The sequence below is a fragment of the Molothrus aeneus genome, chromosome 25 (assembly GCF_037042795.1).
Source record: "Molothrus aeneus isolate 106 chromosome 25, BPBGC_Maene_1.0, whole genome shotgun sequence".
In the NCBI taxonomy this organism is placed as follows: Eukaryota; Metazoa; Chordata; class Aves; order Passeriformes; family Icteridae; genus Molothrus; species Molothrus aeneus.
The window spans coordinates 3,969,065-3,994,876 of record NC_089670.1 but is presented as its reverse complement, the minus strand read 5'-3'; the positions used below and the strand labels follow the sequence as shown (position 1 = coordinate 3,994,876).

The following is a 25,812-nucleotide window of genomic DNA, read 5'->3' as shown; positions in this document are numbered from 1 at the left end:
TGACTGGCAGAGCTTGTCATGACCCACACAGGTGACAAAATGCCCATGGTAACTACAGAGTTCAAGAGTTGCAGGATTTTAGATGAGCATGCCCTGTAGCACAGGCTCTAATAACACAATCATGCTTTGCATGGAAAAGAAATGCTGCTGGATGAACTTTGCTTGTGGATTGCTGAAGTCTCCTGGTGACAGGATTCCCTGCAGAGGCTGCAAATGCACAGCTACATGGAGAGGGGATTGGAGCAGGAAAAAGAGTTAAACAGCACAAATCCAAAGGGCAGGGCCCTGTCTGCATGGGAGGTGAGACCCTCACTACTTCTTCCCATGCTTTGGATGATTTGTGGATGTTTCAGGTCTGTGCACATTTCCCCCAGAGCACGGGGACGCTGCTGTGCAGCTGCCATGTGCTGCCTGCACTGGGCAAGGGAGGCTCCTGCCCTCCTGCCTGAAGGGAAATCCCTGGGATCCATCCCTTGGAATTGCACTGCTGCTCTGTGTGGGACATAAGCACAGCTACGGTCCCTCTCTGGCACAGCCACAAGCACACAGCAGAGCTCAAGACAAAAGGGACAGCTCCTTGCTTCCATTTAGACAAAAATCCTTCCAAATATTTCCATGTTTGACCTTTATACTTGTACTATGCCAAGAGTTGGTAATACACCTTTATATACTCTATATACACTATACCCAGAATTGCTGTACTATACCAAGTACAAGGTTTAACTAATGCCTGCTAGAACTTGATCTAAATTTAATATCAGAACCATATTTTTAATTGTCTTCACTATGACTCATTTTGTACTTCCTTGCATGCTGACTTAAATATATTCTGAGAGCTGGCTTTGCTTATCTAGGAAAATTTAAAAAAAAACAAAAGAGAAGATCAAAGATCTGCTTATCTTAAAAGATCTTAGAATCTTTCTAGCTCGCATTTTTTAAGAAGTCCAACACTCACTTGAACCTGGTTGGTTACGTGCTCATAGGCAGCTTTCTGAATATGTAAACAAATTGCTTCAAAGAAACCCTTCCTGTGCTGCTGTCCATGCTCCACAGGAATCACTGCAGATTAACAGCAGCTTTTAAATTCCATTTCAAAATCTGAAGGGCTCAGGACCGTTAAGTTTTCCTCTATAAGGTGTTAATTATTTGAATAACATTAACAATGCATTGCTGTGTATGAACAGTTTCACAAGCACCAAAGTAATCCTCCAAAAATCACCTTAATGAAAAACAAAACCTCACCTCAACCCAACCAAAAATCCACTTTCATGATACTTCCATTACAATTCAGGAATCTGAATTCTTGTTTCATGGGTAAAGTTTTAAATATGGATTAAATAAGGTAGTCACATATGTTGGGCTGACCAAGTACAAAGCCATTTAAAGATTTCCCCTTCTGGAGGACGTTATTTCATTAAAATAGGTACCCTCTACTGTTAACATATTTGACCAGAGTGGGGAACCTAAGACTATTTTTATACAGACATTAAAGCAAATTTGAAACATTCCAAAACATCAAAGAGAAAAAGGATGGAAATGAGAGAACAAATCCCACTTGGAGAAAAACGTAGTTAAAAAGTCAGTACTTAGCCATGACCACGATGAAACAAAAACCTGGAAACAAAACTCAGATGGAGAATTTAAAAGAGTACTGCATGATTAGATTTATTTAGGAGAGGTCTGTGGTCATGATATAGATATGGGCTGCTAGTGTAACCTTTATTTAAATACCTCTCTTTTAAGCATTTTCCCATTCTTTATGCATTTTTATTCCTTGCTGCTTGTCTACAACAGCACCTTGCCTTCAATTAGAAAAATTCCTAAATACCTAAACCTTGTCTTTGAAACACAGCTGAAGTTAGGATAACCTAACTTCAGCCACCCTGAATATTAACACCTGGAATCAGTCCTGCTTTTTGAGAACCACACAAAATCCAGGACACGCTGCCTATGCCCCACCCCTGAGAAGAGAACCATTTCTTCATAAAAGACAACAAGCTGGACAGAGAAAAGCAGCAGCCTAAATTCATGCAATTGTTAACAAACATCTGTTGCCAAGAGATGTTTTGCAGAAAAGAAACAGATGCAGACTGTCTAAACACACTGAGCCTGCGCAGTGGGGACAGCAGACAAATAACAGAAAAAAGGTTTGCCAAAATCCCCCAGCCTCTCAAATGGCTGAATTAAAAGGTGTTAAATAACTGTGGAACAGATGTTAAAATGAACATGGATCCACAATCTAAGAACCTACCATGCTATTGACCAAATATTGTTTCAAGCCTTTCTTACATTCTTTCAGATTATGGAAATTTGTGTCAGGTTCCATGGGTTCTGTCCTCAAGACAAGACAGCTTCAGAGCAAAGGAACAAACATATTCTGGACATAAACACAGGATTTCTACCCAACACACCGACAGGACAGACAGCATTCAGCAATTAGTACTGGTATAAAGCATCTTTTAAACCTATCTTATGAACTATTTCACAAAACTGTTGCCATACCTGGGCCAAGCAGCGGGGACCGGTTCGGCTGGGCACTTGACTGGTGCGATGGCTGAGGTTCAACCATGTTGGTGTTGATAATGGTGCTAGTGGTGGTGGTGTTGGTTGTGGTACTGCTCTGAATTATAGGATTATTTCTATCCCACATGTTTACAGTCTTGTTGTTGTTGTAATTTGGGTCTCCCCAAGCTGAGGTACCATCATCGATTTCCATCTTGCGGCGAATGGACGGTGGAGATGGCTCTTCCCAGCCAGTTGCCTCACAGTTCTCTTTTTGTTTGGCTGGCACTGGCCCACCAACCCACCCTGACCCCGTCTGTTTTACAGAAGCAGCTCCTCCCCAGTTACTCACATTGTTGTCCTGGGGTTTATTAGCCCAATTTTGTTGGGGACCTGGCTTTAAAGATTCCCCCCAACTTGTACCTGTATTAGCCTTGCTGTTTGTGCCATTCCCCCACCCACTGGTCCCAGACTTTGTGGAATCATTCCAGCCAGACCCCGATCTATTGTCAGAATCCCATCCAGATCCATTCTTCTTCCCATCACCCAAGTGTCCAGGAACAGATGATGAATCTGTCCAGTCTCCACCTCCTGAAGTCCAGCTTGGATTTGATTTCTGTCCATCTCCCCAGTTTTGAGATTTGGGTTTTTGAGGTTCACCCCAGGTAGGTGATTTGTCCTCCTGATTTGCGGTCCCACTCCAAGTGTGGCCGCTTTTGGCAGCAGCAGCATTATTAACAGTAGTAGAGCTTGCTGACTCTCCCCACCCCCCTGGGCCATTTGGTGCTTTGTTGTTACTGTCTCCCCAACCTGTATTTGTTGGAACAGCTGCCGGTGGAGAGTTGACCCACCCAGATACTGAAGAGGTATTTGTACTGTTCATGATGGACCCATCGTTCTTCCCCCCTGAGTTTGAAGATTGAGTAGCTGCACAACCCCAGGCCTCAGTTCCATTGTCATTCTTCCGTTCAGACCTTGGGGACTCTTCAAATTCCCAGGCAGTGTTTTGCTTCACAGGGGTCTGTCCCCACCCCGTATTGGACAGGACCCTGGGGTCAAGGTCATTTCTTGGCAACTGAACTTGCCCTTGGTCTATCATCCCTTTGTCTCTCCTCCTGCCCTCTCCAGCCCCCTCCCTCCCAGTACTGCCTTCATTTTGACTCCCACCGCTGTCGTTGCTTCCTTCACTAGCTGTGGTGCCAGATGCTGCAGCTTTGGCCCAAGAGTTCATTTGTTCATTGCCCTGCTGCATGGCAGGATTGGGACTGGTAACACTCGAGCTATCCCACCCTGTTGATCCTTTCCCATTGATGTCGCTATTGGAATGCTGGTTTGGGGGCTTGCCCCACTCGCCGTTGACGCCGTTGCTGGCGCTGCGGTTGGGGTGGCCCCAGGCTCCAGAATGCACACTGCCAACCCCGCCACCGCCCCTGCCCCAAGCCAGGACCCCGGGGCCAGAGGGAGGCCCCGAGTCCCACGCGTTCGCTCCGTTTCCTTCCTTCTGCACAGCGCTGCTGGATCCGTTTTGTTTAGCACTTAATGCTGAGTTCACAGTGTCTCCATTCCCCTGACTGAACCCAGAATTGCTGTTTCCTGCGGCAGGATTACCTGGGGACATCCCCCATACTGAACTGCCCATTCCTTCACCACTGCCCCCGCTGACTTGAGAAACCGCTGTCCCGTTAGCACCAGGAAGGCCTTGCAGGTGGGGCGGGATGATGGCCCCCATGCCCACGGCCATCCCCCAGTTCGGCAGTCCGTTTGTCTGCATTGCATTGATAGGGTTTGGTGAAGAGTTCATGGGGTTAGTGTTATTTGGTCCATCAGTGTTAAGGTTCTGAGGTTGTACGCTGAAAGACACATTCTGAGAAGTGGACGTTTGTGGTTCTGTGCTCTCTTGCGGCAGCAAGTTTCCCCAAGCACCTAAGGTGCCTGTTGGGTTCCCATTCTGGTTGCCCATGTTCTGACCTATGGCACTGACTGGACTGCAAATACTGGAAGGGTTGCCTGCTCCCACAGTTCCTTCATGTCCAAGTACAGGCCAGGCAGCTGGATTGGCATTAGGGTTAAGGTTAAGATTAATGCCAGCATTCGAGTTGGAAGCACCCCAGCAGTTCTGACTTCTACCGTCTCCCATCATGTTGTCCATCTTTCCATCCCCACCACTGGCAGAGCAGTGAGCTAGGCCAGAGCTGGAGCCCGCAGCCACCCCCCACACCCTGGCCGAGCTGCCGTTGCCGTTGGCTCCACCAGCTCCAAGGGCACTCTGGTTAGAAGTGCTTTGGACGAGTGCTCCGTTGGCGCCATTATTGCCATTAGTTTTCTTTGTATGTCCAGTGAAGTTGCCTTGGGCACTCCCTGTAGCCATGCTACTGTTCTCTGAGCCACAGTTGGAGGCAGAGTCAGTGTCTGTAGTACATTCTGAGGCAGACTCAGTCTCAGCTCCGGTAATGGAAGGCCACGCTTCCTTGTCAGTCCTGTCTATTATCACTTTATCCCAGCTGCAGTTGCCTTCACTCCTGAAAGCGGGCTGCTGTCCCCAGTGGGAATTCTCATAATGGTCTCCCAATCCACTGTGGCTGAGATCTGAAAGGATCCAAGGTTAAAAATGAGTCCACTGTTCAAGCACTGCAAAAGCCCTCTATTAAAAGCGCTGTTTTACATCACTAGATTCAACACTACATTCTGCTAAAATTTAGAGTACATTCTCTAACATAATAAAGCAATTTTCCTCACTACAATGGATGGAGCATGATGCTCCTATTAACTTGTTTGGGTTTTTTTTTTTTAATCTGACAAAACTCTCAATTAAAATAACTGAACGAATTCATTTTAGAACAGAGAAGTGTTTTGTAGCCCCCAGTGTACCAGTAAAAATAATAAGCAGGCGATAAATAAGAAGAGCAAATATACTAATTTATGTCAAAAGTCTAAAAAGCAAATTTGGAAAAAAAACCAGAAGAGTACCTAGCAGACTCTTACCATTTATTTTGACTCAATTCTCATTCTTCAGAGAAACACAATGAAAGTGTATCCAATAAAAAAATGTAAAATGTCATCCTGCCCTGAGATATTACATACACACCCACATCACAACACACTGAATTCATACTGTAGTTAGGTTTGCAACCCTTCCTGGAAACAAAGAAACAAATCCAGACAGCAACCTTTACTGTTAGGTGCCGCTTATAAACACCACCAATGTATATTTTAGCAGGGAACTTGGGCATCTCTAAATAACTGACAGTTCTGTCAGGAAACTTACCTCTCACAGGCTTTACTCGTGGTTTATACATCATTTGGGATTTGTACACACAATCCCCTGTGTCACCAAGCCAGTGAAAAGTGATGCTGTGCCTTTTCAGCACTGTCACAGCCTCAAACCCAGACACTAACCCAAAACATTAACCAAGAGCTCTTGAGCAGCTGCTTGCTCACCAGGGTATGACGATAAACTGGAAGGCACAACACATCTCATGTTAAGAACTCAAGCTCTGGTCAAGGCTTTGCATTTCCTTTCCATCCCAATTGCTCTGTACATGATTATTTCTCTCCGTTTCTTTTGACAGGAATTTGATAACAAGTATTTCAGTCTGATCCAAGGAGACAATCTGCAGAAGAGCTCCTCTTAACTGCTTGCACATATCAAAGTAACAAATTTTGGATGTCAATTATTTTTACTTGCTTTGAATCTGCTGCAACATGGCTTCTACTCTTTTTGTGAATAAAATGAATATTTTTGTGAGGAAGATGGATGCAACAAATCTCCCAAACACGATGTTAACAACGAATGCTTAATATGAATCAATTTAAATCACAAATATGTTGGTGTGATTAGCTCCTCTAATTAGAGGTGTTCTGATACTGCAAAATTTACTCCCAAGATGAGAAAAAGCTCTCTCTCTCTCTCTGACAAAATCTTGTTCACACATTTTACCTGTAGCTTTTTAAGGTGGTTGCTTGGTTGCCTTATGAAGATTTTTCAAGATGAAGAACTAACGTGCTAAACCAACCCAGACTGCTTTTAAAAAAAACCCCTTAAATTAATTGAAGCAGAAGAAAGGATTTTTGAGAAAGGAAAGGAAAAACAGTTTTAGTTCATCACCTATCTTCTCATGATACCAGGAAAAGACCTAAATAATCACAGAAAATAGAATTGCTTGGGTTTGAAGGGATCTTAAAAATCATCTCATTTCACCTTCTGCCATGGGCAAGGACACCTCCCACTGTCCCAGGGTGCTCCAAGCCCTGTCCAACCTGGCCTTGGACACTTCCAGGGATCCAGGGGCAGCCACAGCTTCTCTGGGCACCCTGTGCCTCACCACCCTCACAGGGAAGAATTTCTTCCAGAATAATTGACAAGCACATGACAAATCTGAAGGAACATGAACAGAACCACTTGGATTTACCTGGATTCCTTCCCCTACATGCAATGGCTGGAAAGGAAGAAAGCACCCTGTTATTCCTGGATGGATACAGCCACTGCTACAGCACGTTGAACATTTACCTGATGATCTAAGATTTGCTACACAGGTGTTAAACAGAGACCTGAATCCCAGATAAGACACGGAAGGGGAAGGCAGGCTGTGCAAGGACTTAAAAAGGGTCAGCAGGGTCAGAGAAATGAGCCCAGGAACATTCTTAGCAGAGCAGGAATGAACAAAGGGAAAAAAGCAGCAGCAGGCCAGGCCAGAAGATAAGAAGTTGAGGCAACCAAGGAATCAGATAAGAGGAGTTACGGGAGATTTTATTCAACCCTGTGGGTGGTGCGACTCAGAGCTGTGTTTGAGCCTCTACAGAAGGATTTGAAAGTGGCTGGAAATCCATTGTTCCAATGAAAGGTCTCCTCAAAGCTGAAAGCTCAGCTCTGTGTGCAGGTGCTGCCCCAGCAGAGCCCTGCAGGGCACGCTGGGGAAGGAGGATCAGGAGAGCGCCCAGGACGTCTCCACGCTCACAGGAACAGCACCATGGCTGATGAGATCAAAGGGAGCTGCTTGTTTAATCAGCTCCTTTCTCCTCTCCCCCAAAGATGGTGGTTAAAGCGGTGCTCAAATTTGAGAACACTTAGGAGCCAAAATAAAGGGAAGGGGTGGGACTGAAGATGAAAAAATAGCTTAGAATGATTGCTGAGAGTAGGGAGCAAAACAATTCGTTAAATACGAGACCAGATCTTCAGGAACAGTAAGAGAATCTAAGAAGAAAATAAAATCATGATGGAGAAGAACTATAAAACCTAAGAGATGTCCATATTAAGAGTAGAAAATGGCCAAGTGCCTGGGTTTGGTTGGCCAAGCACAGCTTGGCAGGATCCCACCAGGAACGAGCAGCTCCAACCCCTGGGCTTCCCAAGGCTTTGCAAAGCCAGGTGCTCCCTTTCCTGTCCCACAGCCGCTCTCCCCGAGGCTCAGATGATTCCCCCAGCAATACCCACAGGCTAATCTGGCATTACAGGAATTCTGTGGAGGGGTGTGAAATCAGGGATCCCCCCTGGAGCAGCAGCAGGGTCCTGCTGCTGCCTCCCACAAGTCACGGCTCAAAAATCCCAGAAAAAACTTTGCAACAACCTCAGAGTGTCCAACACACACTGGAACAAGCGGTTGTAACACCATGGTTGCTGTCATAAAGCTCACAAGAAAAAGGACACATGAAGAAAATGGGAAAAAAAATTTTCACAGCATGAACAGAAACCTGCAAAAACTGGGGCTTAGCTGTCAGACAAACCAAGAGTTTGAATACAGATCTTGAATAGAGTAATGTACGTTTGATATTCTTGTCTCTAGAAGCAAATAACAAAAAGGCTTTTTTCCATTTTAACTAGAAGGGGCTTGCTGCTATGAAATAAATAATGAGTAGCACAGTCTTACTTAATCTGTAACGACCTTAAACATTTCGGAAAAATAATGAATGCAAAATATTTTATACAATTAAATCAAGAACTTTTCTGTTTGTTTTTTTTTTTTTTTTGAAAATGCATATTTACTCCAACTTTCTAGGAAACTAACTGTTCACAGAAATTCACAATATTTTCTTTTCTTTTCAAATTGTTAAGATTGAAATGGGAAACCCATTTTAAAAATTCTTAAGAATGGGTTCCTCTTTATTTATGCAAAGATGTGAAATAAAAGCACTGAGTCCACCAGAAGCATTTCTATCCCTCCTCTGTGAGCTGAGCAAAGCCTGTAAACAAGGCACAAGGAACAGAAACCACAGGTATTCCATGTTAGCAAATCCTAGTGCTGGGACACCACAAAGTGAGAACTATTTTTAAATTAATACTTTGTGTTTCAATATCTTAATTATGCATCTTTTATGAAATATCGTTCCCCTGGTCAACAACATTTCTTCAGCCATCAGGAAGGAAATATTAATTTGAGGATAATGGCTTAAATTTGTTTTTAACAAGCATAGAACTTCTGTCCAACTGCAACCATACACATGACCTGGAAAATGCACAGCTCTGAGCAGTATAAATAATAGCATGAGGGAGTTGTTTTGTTTTGGATTGCTGTTTTTTTAAATAATATCCTTAATGGGGTGGGAGGAGATTGCTAGTGTTATTACGTACTGTAGCCAACATACTTGACCAGCTTCAATTCAGTACTTATTAAAAACAGAAAACATTTTTGGCTGTGTTGGGTAATGAATAATTAGTTACAAAATCAGTTTAATGTTTACATAGATTACAAATGCAAAATATGAGTAGAGTGAAATGGGAGAAGCTGTTGCATGCATTTCTCAGAAAAGAAAATACTTTGCCTGCACAAGCAACTGACCCCAAACTTCCCTCCTCCTCTGAAAATTTCATTTACAATCATATTTAATTTTTTTTATTCAGCTAAGTTAAAAGTAACGGTATCTCCATAGCTTCCATTGCAATAATTAGTTCAAATGCTGTGCAGTAAAACCCTGTCTCCCCAACTATAACACAACATTCAGCTGACTTTGGAATCAAAGTACGGACAGGGTACGAAATGGCAAAGCCTGGGATGAACTTTTAATGGAACATTATTAACAAATTGTGCTCACCCCATTTTAAATCAGATCTAACTGTGACTCCTCTCTTATTACTTGTTTTATTTTTCAGCCCACGTCTGTCACGTAACAACAACCAGACCCCCTGGCTCACCCTGTGCTGCCCAAAGGACAGATGACAGACGGTGCTCCCTGCTCTGACATGCAGAACACAGAAAAATCCCAAGGGCCACTGACAGTCCCACTGGGGATTTTCCTTGGCACATAAAGGTTAGTGATCCTGAGTCAGAACAGGAGGGAAAAAAGGGCAAATTATTTTCTCTCCCCCCCTCAAGATATAGTTTTCAATTCAACATGAGCAGATCTTTAAAATACTACAAATGAGTTTTTCCAAATCTGAATTAAATAGGAAATTAAATTTGCCAGGAACATTTTAAGTGCTAAATCAAATGTAGCCTAATTTCATAAAGAAAACATGACATAAGCATCTGTTCTGAAACACAAAATATAAAAAGGCAGAAAATTTGGGCATTGTAGTGCTAACATTTCAGGTTACCTGCTGCATCCAGCTCTAGGCATAGAGACAGATTTGAAAACTGGCATCTATCTGAAGCCCCTAAAAAGCTCACTCACAAGTCTCATGGATTGAGGAAGCTGAAATCTTGCACAGCACACATAATGTGGAAAGGCAGAAAAGAGATGGAAGCATTGAATAAAGCAGCTTTATTTATTTTAAAACTAAACCATAGCTAAACCCACACAGGGGAAAGCCTGTTATCCCCTTTTCATTTTCTGCACTACGACATTCAAACGTAGTTCCTTCCCTCTGATGCTGAAAGCTTTCAAATGCATTAAGAAAACAAGCAAAAAATAAACAAGATTTTTCATTATTACTAGAGATTCCACTAAATGCTACCTCTCCGACACAAAAGCAGCAGTAGAAAATACCAAATCATTGCATTTTTCTGCTCAGTGCAACATATCTTTACAAGCAGCTCGCTGCGAAGACGCCATTTTATCAAACCTGAAACGCAGCCAAAAGCTCAGGACGCTGTGCTGCTGCTCTCTCGCTGAAATGTTATGTAATAAATTGATTTAACAGAAGCAGATGCTATTTTCTCAGGGTTAGGGTTACTTTCTCTCTCTTTTTGGCTCTAAAAAGGGCTGATGGTAATAAAATACCTGAAGAAAGGAGCCGCCCAACCATCCTAGGAGACGCTACATTGTGTGCAGAGCTGTTTCTACTCCTGCCTCTACGTTCTCCAGGGCTCCCGGCTTCAATATGTCGGCTGTGTACAGTGTAAGCCTCATCCTGTAGAGCTGCCAAGAAAATCTCTCTGTGCGAGCGCGCGCCCAGACAACCTGCGAGCTCGGCCGGGCCCCGGCTGCACTGGCTATGGAAATGCCCTTTCCACGCACAGCCCTCCTCCCCCTTCCCCAGCTCCGCTCCCCGGCTCTAGGTGAAGGTATCAACAGAGCAGGATTTTTAAGCTTTGATTATCTAATTGCAGCTGACACTAAACCGATCTTCCTTCCTCTTTAAATTCTTTCAACTGTCACAAAACATTTTCACTTCGGGACCCGGCTACAATTAGCGCCCGTAGCTGCTTTTCTGCCGCTTTTGAAAGTCAGCCAAGAGAAGACGCGGGCGCTGCCGAATGCCTGCCCCTGCTCGGAGTCCTCCTCCTTCCTCCTGCCCCTGCTCGGAGTCCTCCTCCTTCCTCCTGCCCCTGCTCGGAGTCCTCCTCCTTCCTCCTGCCCCTGCTCGGAGTCCTCCTCCTTCTTCCTCCTGCCCCAGAGCTCCTGCCTCTTGCCCAGGGTCCTCCTCTCTCTCCCAGCCCCATCTCCTGCCTCCTGCCCAGTGTCCTCCCCTCCCTCCCAGCCCCATCTCCTGCCTCCTGTCCAGTGCCTTCCTCCCTCTCCCAGCCCCATCTCCTGCCCAGTATCCTCCTCCTTTTCCCAGCCCCATCTATGCCTCCTGCCTGGCATCCTCCTCCCTCTCCCAGCCCCATCTCCTGCCTCCTGCCCAGTGCCTTCCTCCCTCACCCAGCCCCATCTCCTGCCTCTTGCCCGGTGCCTTCTTCCCTTTCCCAGCCCCCTACTTCTCCCAGCCCCATCTCCTGCCCATCGCCCTCCTCCCTGCTCCAGTACCAGCTCCTGTCTCATCGCTCTCCTCCCTGCCCCAGCTCCTTCGTGTGCCAAGCGTCCTCTCCCCTGCCCCAGCTCCCGCCTGCTGCCCTCCTCCCTGCCCCAGCGGCAGCTCCCAAGTCCCAGATGTACCCTGGACTGCTGCCAAGCCCTTAATGACTTCCCTGCCTCTATCTAAACCAGCTCTAAGTGGCAAATGCGAGCGCATTAATCAGCAGCACGGTTGTTTATAGAGGCAGGGAAGAGCTGCCTGAACAATGCAGCAAGAGAGGAGAGAGGGGAGAGGAGAGAGGAGAGAGAGGAGAAACGGGAGAGGAGAGAGGAGAGAGGAGCGGGTGCTGCTGCACAGTGGGACCAACCATCTTGGAACACCCTGGGCTGGCAGCCTCGGCTCCCTCCAAGGCACAGGAACACTCACAATGGGGTCAGCTTTAGATTTTTAGGGCCTGAAGATCATCATAAATGCATAATTGCACGTAGAGGGCTTTTATCAGTGCAAATCTTGATGGCTAATTCACCCAAGCTTCCAGCATGCCCAATACGCTCCTTTACGATTATTTCCCCTCCTACCTGCCCCAAATACATATTAATGATGTGGTAAATGGGGCACGTTTCAGCTGTGCTGTTTCAGTTCTCATCAGAGCAGTGTTGCCCCTCTGTCCTGGATCTCACCATGGCTCTTGAAAGCTTTGGCCACACTCTCAGGGTCGCTGCCACTTCACCACTGAGGCACAATTGCTGCTGCTATTCTTGGCTCAAGAACTGCTCCACTGAAGGACTCCTGAAAATAGTTGGTTTCCTCCTGAAGACATTTATTCTGTTTCTCTGCAGTAGCCTCTGAATACTGCTTGGGTTCAACCTCATCTCAGAAACAACAGATAAATGGAAATCAAATCTGTTTGGTTTTGTTTCTATTCAGAAAATTATTTCAAATGCACCCAGGAACTAAGCTTGAGAGTCAATTTTGCAAGAACAGCTTTAAGTGGGACTACTGTTGTGGTATATTACATTCCTTTAAAACTAACTATACATGATGGAAATTTCCATTAGTTACAATGACTCGTCAAAACTGGGTTCCTCGTATTTTTCCTATAAGTAACATAAACTTCCTATAATCAATTTCAATTTATGAAGGCAAGTGCTTATATAGGGCATCTATTGAAACGACTGTTTTTACTAGTCAGGGTACACAGAAAGGCAAAGAAGAACCCCAAGAAATGAGTCACAGCCCAATAAAAAGCTTGGGAGCAAAATGAAGTGCAGCTTCCAACTAACTGTGCTGGCAGAGCTCATCCGTTCTCTTCCTATCTTGGGCCAAACTTTGATGGGGAATGTGTCTCATACATTTAAAATTCATAATTATTAATACCTGAAGACTAAAAATGGGGATTTGAGAGGTGATGCAGCCTGCTCACCCGGTCAAAGGAACTATTCCTGATACACACAAGGTGACATTATCCCAACCCAGCAAGAAAGCCTCCAGAAATGGAGCCTGCACATTCCCAAGTGCTCTATCTCACTTCTCAAGATTGCTTTCATAACAGCAGGATTTTCCTAATGTCTCCCCTCAATCTTCCTCGTTGAAATTTTAGCCCATAAATTCTTATCTGATCCATCACAGGCACATAGAAAGTATAATTTCCTTCCCTGCAGCAGCCATTTAGGTATCTCAGCATTTATAATTCCAATCTTCCTTTCACTCAGGAGCTCTGATTCCTTCCTTCTTTGTAAGGCTTTTCTCCAAGATCTCTACTCATTCCTGTTGCATTCCTTTGCTTCTTCCAAGTGGTTCTTTCTCCCTCCAGCTGGAAAGTTCAGAGGCCTTCCCCACAGGTCCCTCAGGAACAGGGCTGCCTCTATCCCTCAGGGCCTGTTCTCTTTTTAACACATTCATCAAGTTTACCTTGTGACCAGACCCATTTATGCACTGTGAGACCCACACATCTGTATGGGGGTGCAGAGCTGCTCTGGCCAAAATAAAGAAACTTTTATATTCCCTTATTTCTTACCCAATTATACAGTTGTGTCATCACTATTCCATACTGTAGTTTTGCCTTCCTGTTGCCTAGCACTCTTCTCCAGTTGGTCTCAACCAAAAATTTATTGAAGGCTGTTGTTTAACCATCCCCTTTGGTATAACCTGCTCTCCACAAACCCCAATGACTCTGCATTTCTCTCCTGTAAAGTTCAACATGCACAGAAATGGCTGCTTTGGATTTTTTTTCCCCTAGGATCATTCTAATAGTTACTCTGACTGATTTAAACTTCCTCAGTTCCAACTTTCTCACCTCTTAACATTGGTTGGCTTTTTTCTCTTTTGCAGTTTTCACACTCTTAAAGTGACCACACTGCTCCAATCCCTCCTCTGCTTAGTCTGCTACATGAGGAATGATGCACATGGTGACATGTCATTATTTCCAGACAACTGGAAACTCTTATTTCCTCAAATCTCTAACTCACTGTAGCTTTAGTTCTAAGTTTACAGATGAAGGGGCAAGGTATTTAAAGTATTCCTGATGCCACCCATCAGTGGTTCCCTCTGTCCTACTGAGTCACTTATGAAAGACTCAGCTTTTTGTTCTTTGGGGCTTTTTTCCCTCCAAACTGCTACAAATGTCCTTATTTCTTTCTAGCAACATTAAATATAATTCTTGAACTGTACAAATTCAGCTTTCCTGTAATTTTCACATGACCTGAGTATGCAACTGGGACTTTCTCCTCTTCCCAAGGACTAAACTCCTTCCTATCCCTGGTCCCTTTGACTTTAGTTGTGCTGTACCTTTTACTTCTCCACCATCAGGACAGGTCCTGCTACTTGGTGTCTCCACATGCTTTATCAGCAACAGTCACCTGCACATTTGACCACCTTGCCAGGCGGTTTCCTGACCTTTCCTTCCTCACAGACACCTCAGCAGGGCAGTTCTGTCCCTGGCTGTCCCTGCAGCACAGCCATCCACAGTGAAGCTGGAGAAGAGCTGCAGCTCCTGAAGCAGAAGCAGCCACCTTTGAGCCATCAAGTTTTTTCACTCTTTGAAAGTGAGAACAGCAAAACTACAAAAGCACCTCACGTATTTATCCTTCTGCAGATTTCTATTTTTCTCTCTCCCTATGCAAAATTCTCATCACTGTCAAAGAGATTTGAAGCAGCAGGTTTATTTTTCATGCTCTGCTGCCTGATGTCAGATAACATCCACAATACAGAAAAATTTGTTCCAAAGATTAGTTTACTGATGAGTTTTTAGCATAATTTTTCATTCCTAATGCCCATATTTGGGCTACACAGAGATTGCCATTTTCTTGTCTTCAAAGCATTATAAGGAGTTTCTGAAAATTTTGATGTGAGACAAAACTCTAAAGTAGCTCAGACTCACTTCCCACAACTTTCCTGTCACTGCAGTTCAGAAAATGTTCCTCACCCAGGAGACAGAACCATGGGTTAGATCCCTTCTCTGTGTTATCTGCTACATTTATGGCCTTGTGTGATGTTTTAACTTCCTTTTGTGTGAACCTACACCTGGCACCAGTGACCCTTGGGAACACTGCCTGATTTCAGGGCCACAGATCACACATCAAGTGCCACCAAATGCTGAACAAAACCTTGAGAAACAACATGAGAGGACAGAAACACAATCACCCCTTACACCTGAACAGCACCAACTGAGTGAGACTAGTGGCAAAAAATGTAATCAAGCCAAATTCTTGATTCTGGTAATTTTTCAAATTTTTTAAATAACCAGAATTTGCCAAATTCTGGTCATTCTTCCCATGTTTTGATCCCAATAGTAGGGGAACTTTTCCACAGCCACATTACAGAAATGTGTGGACAGTGATGTACAGTGGACTGCCCTGCAAATTGTGGCCAGCAGAGGATTGAAGGTGTCAGGAGGTTCTTGCAGGATGGAATTGTGTTTGTCACACACAGTCACCTTCCACTGCAGCAGCATGAAGAGCCAATTCCTGTGTTTCTAAAGGAGCACCTCCATGCTGCTTTCTCCATTTGAGATCAACAGCCATGACACCATGAAGCACATCATCCAGGTATTATGGATAATTTTTTAAAAGGGTATTTTCTATATAAAGTGTGAAATTGTATACATAGGAAGTGTGCAAACACAATGAATGAATATTGCCTAATTTCTACTTTAAAGCTTTTAGTGTTTTAACTATTACATATTAAAAACTCTGCTCTGGGAGATCCAGAATAAATCCATTTTTAAAGTCTCTGGTTTTAATTGTGTAACTTTCCAACTAAAAGCAAAAACACAGTAATGTTTTGCCAGCAAAGATATACTGCTAATGGAATTGCAGAATATGAGCCCAAAGAGGTGAAGTTCAGCAAATCATTTCCATAAAAGCACTTTTCACATGTGCTTTGTTTGTCAAAGCTCAGCCTGTTTGCAATGCCTCCAGGAGATCAAGCTAAATCTTATTTCAGACTTTTGAAATTAAACTTTATGAATATATTTCAGAACTGCTTTGGCACGTGCATGCCTTACCTACATCCATCACAAATCACAATGAGCTGAAGTGCTCAAGCTGAATTCTTCAAGCATGACTTTAGCAGAAAGGTCTCAATCACTTTGCTGGATCTCATGAAACAACTGTATGTCACAGCTTATCAGTGTTTTCCAACTGTATTGACTGAAGGCATGATAATCTTTTTCTAAAACTTCTCTCCAAATCTGACTTTACAATCATATAAAATTCTGAGGGAATTCTGAAGTAACTGCAGTTAAAGGATTGGATGTTTGAAATGAGTCTTGTCAGACATGACTTTAACAGTAACCAGCACATTTTGATCTTGCTTCCTAAAAAATCATCAAAATGAAAGTTAATACAAAGAGATTATAAGAAGAGTTAACCTGTCACAGAAGAGCACTCAGCAACTTCCAGCTGCCCACTTCAAGGTGCACACCACACCAAGCCATGAGCATGAATCTCTCAACTGCAGCTAAAGAAACCTTCAAACACAAAATAAACCATCCAGCTCCAGAGAAAAGAAGAACAAAGTTCAGCACAAAATCTGGCATCAGCCCACACATGGAAAAAAAATCTCTGTTTCTAACTGCTGTCAAATTCTCACTTCACAACAAACAACAGATAGAACAAATTAAGAGTGTAACTCGAGTTCCCACAACACTGGTGTGTTTACTCATTCTGATTTACTGCAGGAATTATTTGCTCTCATTTCTTTCTGGACTTTGGAAACAGATAATATGGATCTGCTCTGCAAAATACTCTCTCTAGTTGCCAATAAAAAGATGGGCACAAGTTCCACCCTGACTCCTGCAGGATGCTTTTGAGTTGACAGATGGTGGTTTCACATTGCTGAATTTCAGGAAAGTCAAAGATATCTTGGAGAACTGATTACTTCTTTTGATCTCTGCTCTAATGATCATCAAACACACTGGTTGCCTGGAAACTCCTATATAAAATTCATCATTTGTAAAGAAACTTAAGAAATCTCTATTACTTGTTATTTTTAATCTCCCATGGTAGCTTCCAGAAATGATTCTAATTCTTTTAGATCACGTGGCAAAGGATCATTCCAATAATTAAATTAATAGGAAAATGCCTCACACCTTAATGAGGGAAGTTAACTACTCACCTGTTTACTGAGATGACAAAGTGGGGAGGGAAGAGATAAAGAGTCACAACTCTAAAAATGACAAACTGGACTGGATAATAGAATACTGTTCATAAATTAGAGATACAGCTTTCCTTCAGTGTAATCCTGGAAAGGATTACAGAGGGGGCAGGTCAAGAACAAGCTCTGTAGCTCAAGACAGACATTCCAGACAAATAACTATTCTACTCCAAAGTACTTCAGAAAACAGTTCCATAATTGTTAACAATGAATAAAAGACTGTTTTCAAGGGGTAAGATTTCTAAAATATTCTATGCAATTTGAAATGTTTTCATTTCATAACAGTTTGTCTAGTTATAATGTTTTAGAGATTACCTTAAGAGAGAAACAAAACATCCCTACTCTCATCCACTTCACTGATACTTCTAGGTGATAAACCTGACAAAGAATATATTAGTGGCCATTAATTCCCACTTGCCTTACATTGGCAGAACATCCTTTTTAATTCATGACATTGCAGTTAAGTTCTGATAAGTGTTTTGGATAGGCCGAGGCAGTAGATAACAGGGGCTGAAGATAAGAGAATAAAGAGATAAAATAATGTGATTTTTAGAGTGGAGAGACTGGCAGTGACTCTCTAACAGTATTCCTTGTACCTGAGTAGTTATAAATAAGGCCTGAAAGGAGCATGGAGGCATAATTACAAATTAACTCTGAAGGGATATGGTGCTGTAACAAGAAAGGCTACAGACATGAACTCACATCAAAAATCTTCTGGATACAAGATGCTCACGTAGGGCAATCCTGACTCTTTGATTACACCATAAAATGTGCTGCTGTGGTTCATGATGAGCCTAAAGAAGCCAGCCCAGGTCTGAGGGGCTCTGGGCAGGGCAGGGCAGGACAGGGAGGGAGCCCTGAGCACCACTCCATGTCTGCCTTTACCCCTGGGCATGGCCAATAATGCCCTGAGCACTGCTCCATGTCTGCCTTTACACCCTAAGGATGTCCAATAATGCCCTGAGCACTGCTCCATGTCTGCCTTTACCCCTGGGCATGGCCAATAATGCCCTGAGCACGGCTCCATGTCTGCCTTTATACCCTAAGGATGTCCAATAATGCCCTGAGCACTGCTCCATGTCTGCCTTTACCCCTGGGCATGGCCAATAATGCCCTGAGCACTGCTCCATGTCTGCCTTTACCCCTGGGCATGGCCAATAATGCCCTGAGCACTGCTCCATCTCTGCCTTTACACCCTAAGCATATCCAATAATGCCCTGAGCACTGCTCCATGTCTGCCTTTACCCCTGGGCATGGCCAATAATGCCCTGAGCACTGCTCCATCTCTGCCTTTACACCCTGGGCATGGCCAATAATGCCCTCAGCACTGCTCCATGTCTGCCTTTATACCCTAAGGATGTCCAATAATGCCCTGAGCACTGCTCCATCTCTGCCTTTACCCCTGGGCATGGCCAATAATGCCCTGAGCACTGCTCCATGTCTGCCTTTACCCCTGGGCATGGCCAATAATGCCCTGAGCACTGCTCCATGTCTGCCTTTACCCCTGGGCATGGCCAATAATGCCCTGGGCACTGCTCCATGTCTGCCTTTACCCCTGGGCATGGCCAATAATGCCTTGAGCACTGCTCCATGTCTGCCTTTACACCCTAAGGATGTCCAATAATGCCCTGAGCACTGCTCCATGTCTGCCTTTACACCCTGGGCATGGCCAATAATGCCCTGAGCACTGCTCCATGTCTGCCTTTACCCCTGGGCATGGCCAATAATGCCCTGGGCACTGCTCCATCTCTGCCTTTATACCCTAAGCATATCCAATAATGCCCTGAGCACTGCTCCATCTCTGCCTTTATACCCTGGGCATGGCCTATAATGCCCTGAGCACTGCTCCATGTCTGCCTTTACCCCTGGGCATGGCCAATAATGCCCTGAGCACTGCTCCATGTCTGCCTTTACCCCTGGGCATGGCCAATAATGCCCTGAGCACCACTCCATGTCTGCCTTTACCCCTGGGCATGGCCAATAATGCCCTGGGCACTGCTCCATGTCTGCCTTTACACCCTAAGGATGTCCAATAATACCCTGAGCACTGCTCCATCTCTGCCTTTACCCCTGGGCATGGCCAATAATGCCCTGAGCACTGCTCCATGTCTGCCTTTACACCCTGGGCATGGCCAATAATGCCCTGGGCACTGCTCCATGTCTGCCTTTACACCCTGGGCATGGCCAATAATGCCCTGAGCACTGCTCCATGTCTGCCTTTACACCCTGGGCATGGCCAATAATGCCCTGGGCACTGCTCCATCTCTGCCTTTATACCCTAAGGATGTCCAATAATGCCCTGAGCACTGCTCCATCTCTGCCTTTATACCCTGGGCATGGCCTATAATGCCCTGGGCACTGCTCCATGTCTGCCTTTACCCCTGGACATGGCCTATAATGCCCCTGCAGGGATCCCACACTGCAGGTGCTGTTCAGGCAGACAAAATTCCCCTTTATACATGGCTCAGGTACCTACACTGACTCTTCTGGAACAGTTTGATTTTTTTTTTTTTTGTTCCTTCCCATCATTTCCCCAGAGAACTTTTACCTGCAAAGACTCTTCAGTAAATTAAATACCCAGGGAGCCAGAAACAGACATTGAAAGGAAAACAGTTCCTACTGATGCTACGAGGAGGATGGCAAAAAACTTCCTTTCAATAAGGTATTTCTTCTTAGTGAGAATACTCCTGTTTTAAAATTCTTTATTTTCATATTCACAAAGACACCCCAGTTGAAGATTTCTGGGAAAATCCTCATATTTACAGGATACAGAATTCCCTATTTTTTTGAGATCTAACAGTCACTCAAATCCCAACAGCTGAAATGAAAAGGCTTTGGCCTTCCTTGGGTAATCTTCCTACTCCTTTGCTCTTTATGCTTGTCAAGATGAAAACAAAAGCCTGTATGAGAGACTGAGTAAAACTGAGGATATTTTCAATTCATGGCTACAAAGGTCTCTCAGGAGAGAGATGCTCCTCCCTTGGCCTCCCAGGGCAGCCAGGCACAGAGCTGCTGTCATTATAAGCTGAGCTGGACATTTCTTTTTTTTCCTCCTGTGCCTGCAGTCAGTAAATGAGCTGTTGCTCCACCTGCTGGAATGAACTACGTGAGCTCCAGAATTCAGCAGGTTCTTTCTGTGTGCAAAAGGCCATCACTGAAATCTCCAAACATTTCATTCTCCAAAAGAAATCTCCACCTTGTGTCAGCAGACAAAAAGGTAGCCAGGATTTCGTTTGTTTGAGATCCTGTTCCAAGGGGTCTGTTCAGTGTGCAGATCTTGTGGTGCCTTTGAAATTTTTGACTTTACAGAGTAAAGAGCAACAGGACAATTGTGACTCTCTGGACAAACTGCTACTGAGTAATTAAAATTCCAGCTTTAGATTTGAAGTGAGGAAGAAATCATTTACTCAGAGTTGTAAGGCCAGAGGAGGCCATGGAGATGCTCCAAGGGCTGGAGCCCTTCTGCTCTGGAGCCAGCCTGGGAGAGGTGGGAATGTTCACCTGGAGAAGGCTCCAGGGAGAGCTCAGAGCCCCTTCCAGAGCCTGAAGAGCTCCAGGAGAGCTGGAGAGGGACTGGGGACAAGGGATGGAGGGACAGCACACAGGGGATGGCTGTAAGCTGAAGAAGGGTAGGTTTAGATGAAATATTAGGAAGAAATTCTCCACTCTAAAGGCAGTGGGACACTGGTGCCAGGTTGGACAGGGCTTGGAGCAACCTTGGTGGAAGGTGTCCCAGCCCATGGCAGGGGTGCAATGAGATGAGGTTTAAGGTTACTTCAGCCCAAACCATTCTGTGATTATGATGCCAAGTAACACTTTTACAAAGAGTTTGATCTTGGTTAACTTGTTTGGGCCAATAATACAAAATGAAGCTGAAAAGCTGCTGCACTGTTTCTTTTCCTCTCATTTCTACTAACCTTGACTGTCCTCTGAATTTTTCCAATGGTAACATAAAAGAAGCAAAAAAAATAAAAACTCCTGAACGAATCCAACAGTGTAAAACATCTGCTGAGGGTTGCCAATACTACACATACAGCAAGTTAAAATAGGAATTGGGAAAAAATAAAGCCTCAAGGTAGAAATGCATCTGGCAAGATCAAAGTCAGACAGCTCGTACTACACTCTTACAAGGAAAGTTCTTTTATGAGTTATGATTTACAGTGGCCTTTGTTTCATTAAACTCAAACACAGATGCTTCAGATCCATCTACAAGGATGCCTGGAAGAAACCTCCTGACCCTCAGGCAGCCTGAGCCACTGCAGTTGGCTGCTCTGAGTGTGCCACATAAATAAAGATGATAGGGGCAGCTCCAGTCTCTGCTCCCCAGGAGCTGAGGGAATGGCTGGAGCTGTGCCAGGGGAGGTTGGGTTGGATTTTAAGGAAAGGTTCTTCCCCCAGAGGGTGCTGGGCACTGCCCAGGCTCCCCAGGAATGGGCACAGCCCTGAGGCTGCCAGGGATGCCCAGGGTGGGGTTGTTGGGGGGTCTGGGCAGGGCCAGGGGCTGCACTGGGTGATCCTTGAGGGCTCCTTCCAGCTCAGAATATGCTATGATTTCTATGGTTCCAGAATTCTGAAAATAAAATAATAAACATATCTCTGCCACAGAACATTAGTCTGACAGTTAACAAACATTTCCCAATCCAGAAGATGCCAAGAATGTCAGAACCACCCCTGATGAATTGGGATTTGCAAGGAAGATTGCTGTCAGAAAAGTTAGAGAACTGCTGGGAAATGATTACTTTCCGTCTCACTAAAGCCAAATACTTGAGAATACAGAAGCAGAATCTCTTTCCTTCCTAAAAAAGAACCACTTTAATAAATAATAAATTGTTTCATTTTGTCTGTTCAGTTTTAGGTTTCTGGGGAGTAGCTGAGTGATATTTTCAAATGTATTTCAATAACCGCAGAAGCTGTAATTTCAGAAAGAGATTATTCTCTTATCTAACTAAAACTTCTAAGGACAACACCAAAGAATTTTCTCTGTTGTAGTTCTGCTGAGCAGCAAAAATAGCGAAAGATTCACTAATGCCCAAAGGGAAAAACCACAGACAGTTCAGATCCAAATTTTGTGATGTTTGACAGTGCTAATGAGTGATAATGAGCAACTCTTGAGATCACACAGAAATGACAAATATTCAAGATATCAAACCCCTCCTTTATGATTTAGTCCAGATCACTTTGTCAGGCCATGGATAACTGTATGCCAGAACAGTCCCTGCTTTGCCTGACATCCACACAAAGCAGAGATGGAAAAGGGGATGTGCAGCACTGAGCCCATCCCCACTTCAAAGCTCACACCATTGAAGAGAGCTCTTCTTTCCCATCAGCAGCTTCAGGAAAATGAACTTAGCTAAGAGACTTATTCCTCAACATCCAATTTCCAACAGCCAAAGAAAGGCCTGTGTGTCTGAGAGCCCATCTCCAGCGCTGTGTCCAGCTCTGGGGCTCCCAGCATCAGAAGGATGGAGAGCAGGAGAGAAAAGTCCAGAGGAGGCCATGGAGATGCTCCAAGGGCTGCAGCCCCTCTGCTCTGGCCAGGCTGGGAGAGCTGGGGGCGCTCAGCTGGAGAGGAGAAGGATCCAGGGAGAGCTCCAGGGAGTGCCTAAAGGGGCTCCAGGAGAGCTGGAGAGGGACTTGGGACAGGGGCTTGGAGGGACAGGACACAGGGAATGGCTTCTCACTGGCACAGGGCAGCATCAAATGGGATACTGGGATTAAATTCTTCCCTGTGAGGGTGGGAAAGCCCTGGAACAGGCGCCCAGAGCAGCTGTGGCTGCTCCTGGATCCCTGGAAGTCTCCAAGGCCAGGCTGGACAGGGCTGGGAGCAACCTGGGACAGTGGAAGGTGTCCTGCCCATGGCAGGGGGCTGGAAATAGCTGTTCCCTAAAGTCCCTTCAACTCAAACCATTCTGTGACCTGCAGAGCACAGAATGAAGTGGTAAAAAGGCCTAAGGCACTCAACTACTTTTCCCAAAGTATTCTTTTTGAATATGAAAATAATAATTGAGAGCATAAGCAAAGAAAGTATAAAAATATCACAACAGAAGTGAAGTTACTATTCTTTATATACAAACTTGCAAAACATGGTTCAAGAAACATTAAAATTATCAGAATGATAGATAGAACCTGTAAATACTCAAATTACCAATGCTTCTGTAAGAATCACCACTAAATATTTACACTTCCTGAAGATCCATTGCAGCTACCAAAGAAACATAAGGGGGCAAAAAAAACAAACCAGAGGAAGACCCCACACCTCTGAGCACGTGAACAAACAGTAAAATCTTCTCCAAGTGGATGCCAGAAATGGCACATTGTGCCAGAATATGAGTTTATAGCCAGGGATTACAAGTAAACATCAAATATGAGGATATTACGAGGAAGAATATGAGTAATAGGTGAGGATTGGTATTTTAAAACAAAATTTTCAAATGGCATTCTAAAACAGAATTTTTTAAAATGGCATTTTAAAATGAGATTTTAAAATGGCCTTTTTGAAACCAGAATTTTAAAACAGCATTTTAAAACAGAATTCTAAAACGGCATTTTAAAATGGGAATTTTCAAATGGAATTTAAAACTATATAATTTTTAAATGGCATTTTGAAACCAGAATTTTAAAATTGCATTTTAAAACCAGAATTTTCCAATAGAATTTTAAAACAAAATTTTCAAGTGGCATTTTAAAACCTGAATTTTTAAAATGGCATTTTAAAATGAAATTTTCAAATGGAATTTTAAACTCAGACTTTTCAAATGGCATTTAAAACCAGAATTTTGCTTTTAAATGGCATTTTAAAACAAAATTTTCAAATTACATTTTAAACAAAATTTTCAAATGGCATTTTAAAACCAGAATTTTCCAATGGAATTTTAAAACAAAATTTTCAAGTGGCATTTTAAAACAAGATTTTCAAATGGCATTTCAAAATGGGAATTTTCAAGTGGCATTTTAAAACAAAATTTTCAAATGGCATTTCAAAATGGGAATTTTCAAGTGGCATTTTAAAACAAGATTTTCAAATGGCATTTCAAAATGGGAATTTTCAAGTGGCATTTTAAAACCTGAATTTTAAAATGGCATTTTAAAACCAGAATTTTCAAATGGAATTTTAAACGTAGACTTTTTAAATGGCATTTTAAAACAAAATTTTCAAATTACATTTTTAACAAAATTTTCAAATGGCATTTTAAAACCAGAATTTCAAAATGGCATTTTAAAAACAGAATTTGAAAAGGTCATTTTAAGAGCAGGATTTTGAAATGCCATTTGAACCCCATCTCAGCAGTGGAGGGAAGCAGCTCCCTGCTGCAGCAGCCGCTGCCCCGGGTCCCGCCCTTACCTGGCTGCGCCTTGCCGGGATGCTGCTGCTGCTGCTGTGCCGCTGCTCCCTGCTGAGGAGGAGGAGGAGGAGGAGGAGGAGGCGGAGGAGGAGGAGGAGGAGGAGGGCTGGCTCCCGCTGCTGCTGCTGCTGCCGTGCCCGGCGCCGGGCCGGGGGCACCGAGAGCCCCAGCGGGCAGTGGCTGCCCCCGCTTTAGGAGCTGCTTCTGTTCCTGCTGGCGGAAGCGGGGAGGCACCTCTCGGGGCAGGTAGCGGGACGCCGCAGGCTGCTGCCCGTTGGCAGACGCGCGCTTGCCATTGCTGCTGTTGGTGAGAGTGCTGGTGGAAGTACTGGTACCGGTACCGGCAGGTTGGGGCTGGCTTAAACTGGTCTTAATAGGTTCTGGCACTAGGGCAAAAGAAAAGAATCATCATTGGTTTAGGATCTGAAAAGCTGTCAGGTTGGTTTTTAACTATAATTTGTAAACTGATGGTTTGCAGCCATTGAGAAGTTGGCAGTGTGTTACTTTTTGTGGAGGTTTACTCTCCGTGATGGTACTGGAAACTTCCATGCCCAAATGAAACAAATCACCTGTATGGTTTAAAACAGCAGGCTGCTGCCTGAATTTTGAAATTCACTGTCCACCCATTGGCAGACGCGCGCTTGCCATTGCTGCTGTTGGTGAGAGTGCTGGTGGAAGTACTGGTACCAGTACCAGCAGGTTGGGGATGGCTTAAACTGGTCTTAATAGGTTCTGGCACTAGGGCAAAAGAAAAGAATCATCATTGGTTTAGGATCTGAAAAATTATCAGGTTGGTTTTTAACTGTAACAGGTAAAACTGGTCTTAATAGGTTCTGGCACTAGGGCAAAAAAAAAGAATCATCATTGGTTTAGGATCTGAAAAGTTATCAGGTTGGTTTTTAACTGTAATTGGTAAACTGATGGTTTGCAGCCATTGAGAAGTTGGCACAGTGTGTTACTTTTTGTGGAGGTTTACTCTCCGTGATGGTACTGGAAGCTTTTATGTCCTACTGAAACAAATCATCTGTATGGTTTAAAACAGGAGGGAGGACAAAAGAAAGGTCAGACAATTCAGTATTGAACAGAACACTCATTTCTGCTGCACCCACATTGAGCCCCCACTGCCTTTTTAGTCCAGGGGGGACCTTGCCAATTCTTTGGGGGTGACTGTCACCCTGATTTTTTAAGATTTTCTAAGCC

General features: G+C 44.1%; 1 protein-coding gene across 12 annotated transcripts in view; it reads right to left on the bottom strand.

Moving 5' to 3' along the window:
- Window positions 1-25,812, bottom strand: part of TNRC6C (trinucleotide repeat containing adaptor 6C) — a 106,730-nt gene that overhangs the window by 35,178 nt on the left and 45,740 nt on the right. For 11 of the 12 annotated variants that reach the window (XM_066565760.1, XM_066565756.1, XM_066565762.1 and 8 more), the window contains exons 4-5: window positions 24,612-24,998; window positions 2,503-5,088 (exon numbers count right to left, since the gene is read on the bottom strand). In XM_066565760.1, the coding sequence (XP_066421857.1) occupies window positions 2,503-5,088; window positions 24,612-24,998 (2,973 nt within the window). Of the gene's footprint in view, window positions 1-2,502; window positions 5,089-10,656; window positions 11,278-24,611; window positions 24,999-25,812 lie in introns of those variants that run through there. The other variant, XM_066565764.1, reaches the window with a different exon arrangement.